Source organism: Misgurnus anguillicaudatus, chromosome 10, assembly GCF_027580225.2.
Source record: "Misgurnus anguillicaudatus chromosome 10, ASM2758022v2, whole genome shotgun sequence".
NCBI classification, from domain to species: domain Eukaryota; kingdom Metazoa; phylum Chordata; class Actinopteri; order Cypriniformes; family Cobitidae; genus Misgurnus; species Misgurnus anguillicaudatus.
Window position 1 is genome coordinate 41540001 of NC_073346.2, and position 9364 is coordinate 41549364.

The following is a 9364-nucleotide window of genomic DNA, read 5'->3' on the forward strand; positions in this document are numbered from 1 at the left end:
TATGTAAAAAACAACAGGTAGTTTGGTCAATGTAGGGTCACTACATGTTATTTTTTACAGTGGCTAAGAAGTGCAAAACAAAACAACATGCCAAGTCAAAAATATGACAAAATAAGTCAGAAAACAAAAAGTCAGAAGACACAATAACAAATCTAACAACCAGAAAGGGTATTTTGTGCAAATGAAATAGTTACTGCTGATTGGACGACACCTCTGTCAGTCAAGTTGAATGAATGATGCACATTTGCCACCAACTGGAGGCTGAACATTACATTAAGTTATAATAAATAATTCATCCTCAAAGTAATCTGTCAAAATAAAGGCTTTCCGATTTTTCTTCACTGCTAAAGAGATTGTCAAAGATGAAAACGTTTCGCTTAACCCAACCTCGGCCTGAAACGTCTATTGACACGGGGAACTTGTTTTCTGTTGAGTCTCTTATAAAATTTGGGGACACATGAATGATGCCAAAAACTCCAACTTTGAACCCATAGTAAGGGCAATACTGCATTTATATTTGTATGCCTACACTGTGCTACCAGCTCCACTGTATTTCTGGTGTCTTGATTGACAGAGGTGTCATCCAATCAGCAGTAACTATTCTGGTCACGCAATATACATACCCTTTCCCCATACACAGACCACAGTTTGACAACCATGACAGTACCCTCCCTCTAAGGAGTGGCTTCCAGACACTCCATGCAAAACAGACAAGAGCCAATGTGGATGGACCTGGGGAAGGGATGGAGGGCTTGGAAGCCAGGGCGGAGCTGGCAGAGCAGGAGGCTAGGGCAAATTCGACAAAATCGGACCAGCCATCTTGGCTGACTCGGCCACCACGGGAAACGGCTCAGAAGACTCGGCTGCCACGGGAACCGGCCCAGAAGACTCGGCTGCCACGGGAACCGGCCCAGAAGACTCGGCCACCACGGGAACCATTCAGAAGACTCGGCCACCACGGGAACCGGCCCAGAAGACTCGGCCACCACGGGGACAGGCTCAGAAGACTCGGCCACCACGGGAACAAGCCCAGAAGACTCGGCCAAACTGCAAGGCCAACAGGAACAAAACAGGAACAAAACAGGAACAAAACAGGAACAAAACAGGAACAGGCATAACAGACAAATAACAGTAATCCAGCAAAAAGAAGACAAGAGACAATGCATTAAATAGACAGGATTAAATGGACAACTGTGATGGTGCTGATGAGGAAGTAATTAGTAGACGACTCCAGGTGACAACATCAGCACAAAATACAAACACCTACACAGACCACAGTTTGACAAACGTGACAGATTTAAATTAGGAACGCATACAACAAGTGCTTATACCAAGTTTTCACAATGACAATTTAAAATGAAATATTATCTTTGTTAAAAGTTTATGAAGTATTATATTATATGAAATAATAGAGATGTTGAATTTAAGAGTAATTGTACACTCTTAAGAAAAATGGTTTTTCAAAGGTTCTTTAATGATGATAATGGTTCTATATAGAACCATATCTTACTGAAGAACCTTTATTGCTGAAATGGTTCTTTGTCTTCACAAAATGGTTCTTTAATTCCTAACTTTTTTGATTGTAAATTGAATCAGTTATTTTAGTTTCACCTGTAAAAGTCCAGAATCATCATCAGTCCTGCTGAACTCCCTGCAGACTAAAGCCCTGTTTATATGTGAAAAGAAAGTGAGTAGACATATAGAGGAAATAAATGTTGAGTCAGATGTAATATTGTAATGTCTTCTGTGTATCAGATGTTTCTCCTGTCTTTAGTAGAGGTTTCAGAGGAGATGAGCTGTATTTCAACAAGAGAAACATATGAGTTAAATGAAGCACAGCAGAGGTGAATGTGAGACGTGAGAGGAGATGCTAACTTTCTGATCTGAGGTCAGCACAGAGAACTCACTGAAAGTTAATGTTTGACTCGCTGTGAAGTACAGCCAGATTTTCGGGTGGGTTTGTTGTGAAATGAGCTTATCTCAGCTGAGATTCTGCTATAAAAAAACAACAGTCGAGAGTTAATGGATATGACAAGATCTTCTCTTCATCATCATGGGTGTTACATACAGCGTAGGAGAGTAAGTACATCAAACTTTGTGTAAATGTCTCTACGGGAGCGAATAAAACCTCTTCTACAGCATCTCTATTCTTTTTAAGAGTTTGTTTTCTGCTCTTAATATCTCTTACACTGAGAGATCAAATCAATGCAGTGGTCAGTTTGTGTGTTTTTACACTGTTAAAAGTGTTTCTGTGCCTTAGTAGATTTAACAATGATAAAACCTGGAAAATTTAATTCTTGTTTTTTTAATCAAAATTTGAGTTAAAATAACATAAAAAGATGAATAATTTGAGTAATTCTAAATGAACACTTTATTGAGTAAATTCAGCTTCATTTTATCATGTATAATCAACTTGTAAGAAGGAAATTAACTTAATAATTTTGTGTTGAAACTACATTAATGATTTTAGTGAACAGCTAACTAGGTAGTAGACTCGTAGTTCCCAGCATGCTTTGCATGGGACTGCATTTGGACAGTGAAATTTAAATTTAAACACTATTTTATGTGTTTAAAAAAAGACTTTTAAGTGTTTAAAGTTTATTTATCTTCAAGATTTTGAGTTTTGGTGCTTGTGCATACACTGCATAGTGAAGTATGTCGCGCTTTACAGCTGCCCAAAACTAAACTGGGTGCGCACGTTGATTGAATAAACAATTCGTGCCCTCATCTCACAGAAAGATAAAGTCTAAATCAATGTTTATGGAAACAACAACAAACCATAAAAAAGTTACCTGTACCAAGAAAAGTAAATTAAACTGAGTAATACTAGAACTATTAGTTAACTCAACTTAATTTTTTTTTTGCGTTTGTATAAAGTAATATTACAGTGTTTATTATACTTAAAAAGGCTACAAGTTGACTCAACTTAAAACATCAAATGCAGCCACTTGCCTCAATTTTTATAAGTTAGATTTAGGTATTACTTTTTACAGTGTACATTGATTTGTATGTTTGATGGTTTTAATATCACAGATGATGTACAGGCAAGTCTATCCATTAAGATATTTTGGTTGTTTAATCATAATCTTTAGCTTGTTTGTTTCTTCTGTAGGGTGGATCATCTCTACACGTTCTTTGTCCAGTGGTCACCAGAGGACATTTACTGTAAACACAACAGTAAGGAGAATGTGATGAAGACAGACACAATCTTCAATAATCACACTTCCAAACACTGGACCGTAAGTCAGTTAAGATGTAAAACTGTATGTGAGTCTGTTGAGGTTTTGTTCTTTCATCTCGCTGATGCTTTAATAAAGTTCTCTCTCTCAGATTTGTCTCAAAGTGTGTTTTCGTAAAATTTTACTGTTAAACATTTCTGTAGAAATTACAGTATTACTGTTAGCTTTTTTTCAAAGTTAAATGAACATTAAACATTAAAGGTGCAGTGTGTAATTTTTAAAAGGATCTCTTGACAGAAATGCAAAATAATATACAAAACTATATTATCAAGGGTGTATAAAGACCTTTTTATTATGAACCGTTATGTTTTTTATTATCTTAGAATGAGACATTTTTATCTACATACACTGAGGGTCCCCTTACGTGGAAGTATCCATTTTGTGCCGCCATGTTTCTACAGAAGCCCTTAACAGACAAACTTTTTTTACTAAGTTGTCTCCGACGATGACATGTTTGTCTGATGGCAGCTACCGTAGCTTCTTTATGTGTTTCAAAAGCGAGGGGTGAGCAGTGGACTTAGCCATTGGTTGCAATTCGCAACCTCACCACTAGATGCTGCTAAAATTACACACTGCACCTTTAACAAGGCTTTGTCTTTACAGAATAAAACTATGAAATATCAGCTTCATGCAAAGCATTCTGGGAACCAGAAATCCTCATCAAGCGTTTTCTGTTTTTTTCCTTCAGATTTTGTTTCCAGAATGTTTTGCATGAGGCTGTTATTTTATAGTTTTATTCTGTAAAAACAAAGACTTGTTAATGTATAATGATCATTTAACTTTAAACAAACTGTTGTTAGTAAATAACATGAATTTAAATCTACAGTAAGTTTCTGGCAAACAGCTGCAAAACTACAGCAAAACTTTGACATTGTTGACTTTAAAAGAAATGTTTGAGTTCATATTCAGATCTGTGAGACTTTGTATTTTTGCAAATGAATGTGCAGTTTGAGACATTAATGCTTAAAACCCCAGACTCAGAAAAAAACATGATGTTTACAGTATGATTTCAGTGACGTGCGGTTCATTCAAAATATGTCAACACTTTATCTGTTATCCCTGAAAATTGATCTTGTGTTTAGATCGCTTGGAGAAATATCAGATTTCGTTTGCTTTTGATGTTTAGAGAGATATTCATTTTCTCATTTGGGATTTCACTTTTCTACAAATAAGAGGTGAAGCAAGGTCAATCCCAAATTTTGTTGTGATTCAATTTGAGTGAAATTAGCTTAAACTGCACATTTTACAAATATTGCATATAAAGCAGCTTCACATAAAAATATGCTGGAATACGTTGAATACATATTGATCAGAAAGCTAAATAATCAAATTGTATTATGTTATACTGTATGAGACTGCAGGACATTTAGTCAATGTATAACAGGTATTATATGAAACCAGACCAGCTTACATGGAAATGAAACTTAAAAGAAGAGAAAGTGATTTAGGAACAATAAAGAAGTTGCTGCAATACCATAAAAAATCATATCAAACATCAAAGAAAGTGCAGGACTTCCTACAAGACCATATTTGTCATGACTTCCTTTTTACCGTAAAAACGAAACTAATGTAGTTCGCCTCCGATTGAACCCACGAGCAAAGGAAAGCGATGAACCAATCAGAGGCCAGAGAAGCTGAAGTTAAACCGACAGATGAGCAGATGGTAGTCAGTCAGGTAAACTACTGCTGAGAGAGAAATACAAACATGAGATCAATTCCAGAAAGCATCAAGATCTTATACTATGCCAACACATCTGGTGAAGCGTATGTAGAGGTGAGCTTTGATTTGAAAGATGGACAGACAGACAGACAGAAAATAGTGATGTGAATTCAGCTACATTATATATCTGTTTCTTTTCAGATTGTTTCTGTAAAACAGCAGAAGCGTCGGCCGAGTGTCTGTAGCTATGAGGACTCTGAATCTGAAGACCTGCTGCCGGTGTTAACAGACCACAGTCACATTTTCAAAGAGCATCACCTTGATAAAGTATAAAGGATTTCAAATCAATTAAAACTTTAATTCTGTGCAGCTCAACTGCTAATATAATATTGAGCTACAAGCTTTAGATGAAATCTATCCTAGCAAACATGACATTTATAGATTATTTCTGCATGTTTTCATCTCCACAGCTGGTCAATCACATGCCAGCACGAACTCGAGAAGATCAATGGAAACTAGTTTACAGTACAGCCGTACACGGCACCAGTTTGAGAACACTATACAGACAGATGTCAGATATAGACCGACCGGTTCTCATGGTCATTAAAGACATGGACAACCAGGTAATGCATCATACCTGAATATATTGGATACAAATAATCAAGTTATTACACTGCAAAAAATTATTTTCAAGAAAAAAATTCTTAGTATTTTTGTCTTGTTTTCAGTAAAAATATAAAAAATTTCTTAAATTCAGATGCCTTTTCTTGATGAGCAAAACGACCCAAGAAAAAAGTCTAGTTTTTAGACCAAAAATATCATATTTAAGTGATTTTGTGCATAAAACAAGCAAAAAAATCTGCCAATGAGGTAAGATTTTTTCTAGAATTTTTCTTGAATTTAGTGTTTAAGAAAAATTTTTAAGATTTTTTTGCTTGCCCCATTAGCAGATTTTTGCTTTATGCACAAAATCATTTAAATTTGATATTTTTGGTCTAAAAACTAGACTTATTTTCTTAATTTAGGAATACTAAGAATTTTTTTCTTGAAAATAATTTTTTGCAGTGTATGATTGACGTTTGAATGAATAATTGAGAATTTTAGTGAATTGTCATCAAAATAATGTCACAATGTGTAAAGGTAACTAAAATGATAATTCTGTCAACATTTCTTTACCAACACCTGTCTACCTTTCTTTGTTTTGCTGAACACAAATGAGAAATGTAAGCAAACAGATCTGGGGCACCATTCACTTCTATACAATAATATTATTTTTCCCTCTATGAAAGTTAGTGGTGTCCTTGATCGGTTTGGTTATTTGATTGACCCTGACACTGATCATGTGTATATTAAACCTCACAGGTGTTTGGAGCATTTTCTTCTGATCCATTTAAAGTGAGCAGCTGCTGTTATGGGACAGGAGAGACGTTCCTCTACAGCTTCAGTCCTGAGTTTCAGGTATTTTGTGGGGTTTTTTTTTTTTTGGTGGCCTGAAGCTTTGAATTCAGTTGAACTCTTGCACAACTTTAATCTCATTGGATCTCTTCTGTCTCCGTGCAGATTTTCCGCTGGAGTGGAGAAAATTCCTACTTCCTTAGAGGGTTCCAGGACTCTCTTCAGATGGGAGCCGGAGGGTACGTCGACTTCTGTCATTTCAAAGTAATTGTTTAACAAAAAGTGCATTTTGTTAGCATTTCCTCACCCTGATTTTGTTCTGACCCATATAACTATAACAGCAGCAGACTGACCAGGCTTCTCCTTTCTGTTACAAAAAACATTGCCAAGTGTCAAAAAAGTTCAAAATATATTGCAAGTATTATGGAATAATTCATTAATAAAAGCTTTTGTTGGATGGAAAATAATATTTGACCAAAAATGAAAGTCATACAGGTTTAAAATGAGTATTTTGGGATGAACTGCATATGTTTGTGTAGTTAGTAGAGTGGTGGGTTTATCATGATGATGATGTTGTCTGTGTATTCAGAGGACACTTTGGCTTGTGGCTGGATGCCGATCTTCATCGCGGCTCGACTTATTCATGCAACACTTTCTGCAATCGACCTCTCTCCCGCCATCATGACTTCCACATTCAAGATCTGGAGGTGTGGACCTTCATATGAAGAGAAATCTCTGATCTGTTGTTTCTCACCATTGCAAAAGGTGTTATCTGCTGTGAAATTATGAAACACACAAACCATCCGTTAAACTTGTGTCATTTGACTCCTAACGTTCAGTTAAAACAGGAGCGGGATCAGGAACAGGTTGAGACAGGATTACAGTTTAAGTTTCTATTTCCAGTAACTGTACGAATCCAGTGAAAGTCTAAAGAGGATTAACAAAACCTGAAACTAAAAACCTGAAAACAACGACTACTACTGTGCTGCATGTGCTTCAGCTAAGAGGAGGTGACTGCGAGGGAGCTCAGTGGATTTTGAACCCTTAAATACTACTTAGAAATAAACTAACATTACACAAACTTTTAAATGCACTTGTTAGAGAAAAATGATTTACATGTCATAACTCCAATGGATTCGTGTCAAAGGCCTTCATGGAAACGCATTAGAAAAGAAAAATGTTTGGATGTTTGTTTTTCAACAAATTATTTTTTTACTCTATTTATCTTGTTTGATGTGTGTAATGTTGTCGTTGTTGAATTGTGTTTATCTCATTCAGTGCTGGCACTGCATTTGTAAACCTTGACATTGCTAATAAATATTTTGTTTTTCTAAGGACCGAGTCTGTTTTGAATAATTCAAGAGGTTTGTTGAGAATGAAATGAAATACAAAACACAGAAGATATAAACCTGCAGTAGATTTGGTTTTAACAATAGGGGTTAAAGTGTCATTTGTACATATGTTTTCATAAATCATTGTTTTAATATTGGGGCGGAGGGTGTAATTACTAGTTTGATGATTGGTGGTTACCAGGTAACTTCACTGCTGAGATTCTACAGTTAGGACAATAAGTATTTGAACACCCTGCTATTTTGCAAGTTCTCCCACTTAGAAATCATGGAGGAGTCTGAAATTGTCATTGTAGGTGCATGTCCACTGTGAGAAACATAATCTAGAAAGAAATCCAGAAATCACAATGTATGATTTATTTGTATGATACAGCTGCAAATAAGTATTTGAACACCTGTATTTCAGCTGACCCTTAAAGACCTGTTAGTCTGCCTTTAAAATGTCCACCTCCACTTCATTTATTATCCTAAATTAGATAGACCTATTTGAGGTTGTTAGCTGCATAAAGACACCTGTCCACCTCATACAATCAGTAAGAATCCAACTACTAACATGGTCAAGACCAAAGAGCTCTCCAAAGACACTAGAGACAAAATTGTACACCTCCACAAGGCTGGAAAGGGCTACGGAGAAATTGTCAAGTGACTTGGTGAAAAAAGGTCCACTGTTGAAGCAATCATTAGAAAATGGAAGAAGCTAAACATGACTGTCAATCTCCCTCAGACTGGGGCTCCATGCAAGATCTCACCTCGTGGGGTCTCAATGATCCTAAGAAAGATGAGAAATCTGCCCAGAACTACACAGGAGAAGCTGGTCAATGACCTGAAAAGTGATATGACCACTGTTTCCAAGCTTACTGTTGGTAATACATGCCACGGAAGGTTCCCCTGCTTAAACCAGCACATGTCCAGTCCCGTCTTAAGTTTGCCAATGACCATTTGGATGATCCAGAGGAGTCATGGGAGAAAGTTATGTGGTCAGATGAGACCAAAAAAGGACATTTGGTCATAATTCCACTAGACGTGTTTGGAGGAAGAAGAATGATGAGTACCATCCCAAGAACATCATCTCTACTGTGAAGCATTGGGGTGGTAGCATCATGCTTTGGGGGTGTTTTTTTGCACATGGGTGACTGCACTGTATTAAGCAGAGGATGACCGGGGCCATGTATTGGGAGATTTTGGGGACCAACCTCCTTCCCTCAGTTAGAGCATTAAAGATGACCCGAAGCACACAGCCAGGATAACCAAAGAGTGTCTCTGTAAGAAGCATATCAAGGTTCTGGTGTGGCCTAGCCAGTCTCCAGACCTAAACCCAATAATCTTTGGAGGGAGCTCAAACTCCGTGTTTCTCAGTGACAGGCCAGAAACTTGACTGATCTAGAGAAGATCTGTATGGAGGAGTGGGACAAAATCCCTCCTGCAGTGTGTGCAAACCTGGTGAAAAACTACAGGAAACCTTTGACCTCAAACAAAGGCTACTGTACCAAATATTAACATTGACTTTCTCATGTGTTCAAATACTTATCTGCAGCTGTATCATACAAATAAATCATACATTGTGATTTCTGGATTTTTTTTTACATTATGTCTCTCACAGTGGACATGCACCTACGATGACAATTTCAGAGCTCTCCATGTTTTCTAAGTGGGAGAACTTGCAAAATATCAAGGTGTTCAAATACTTATTTTCCTCACTGTATGTACATACGTATACATGC

General features: G+C 36.8%; 1 protein-coding gene across 3 annotated transcripts; it reads left to right on the plus strand.

The window, feature by feature from the left end:
- Nucleotides 1-1932: 1932 nt before the first annotated feature.
- Nucleotides 1933-7628, plus strand: ncoa7a (nuclear receptor coactivator 7a). Of its 3 annotated transcripts, none has more exons than XM_055211641.2 (7): nucleotides 1933-2079; nucleotides 3113-3239; nucleotides 5101-5226; nucleotides 5370-5522; nucleotides 6262-6357; nucleotides 6460-6558; nucleotides 6884-7628. In XM_055211641.2, exons 1-7 carry the CDS (start codon nucleotides 2054-2056, stop codon nucleotides 6977-6979), a joined length of 723 nt encoding a protein of 240 aa, XP_055067616.2. In that variant the 5' UTR covers nucleotides 1933-2053; the 3' UTR covers nucleotides 6980-7628. The 3 variants fall into 3 exon arrangements, with proteins under 3 accessions (XP_055067616.2, XP_055067615.1, XP_055067617.1); XM_055211640.2 differs by having other exon boundaries at nucleotides 6460-6533; XM_055211642.2 differs by lacking the exons at nucleotides 1933-2079; nucleotides 3113-3239 and adding an exon at nucleotides 4045-5013 and having other exon boundaries at nucleotides 6460-6533.
- The last annotated feature ends 1736 nt before the right edge of the window (nucleotides 7629-9364 follow it).

Coding starts and splice junctions, on each gene's coding strand:
- ncoa7a (XM_055211640.2), top strand. CDS start 2,054: ATGGGTGTTACATACAGCGTAGGAGA. Junction 2,080..3,112: donor GTTACATACAGCGTAGGAGA/GTAAGTACATCA, acceptor TTTCTTCTGTAG/GGTGGATCATCTCTACACGT. Junction 5,523..6,261: donor TTAAAGACATGGACAACCAG/GTAATGCATCAT, acceptor TAAACCTCACAG/GTGTTTGGAGCATTTTCTTC.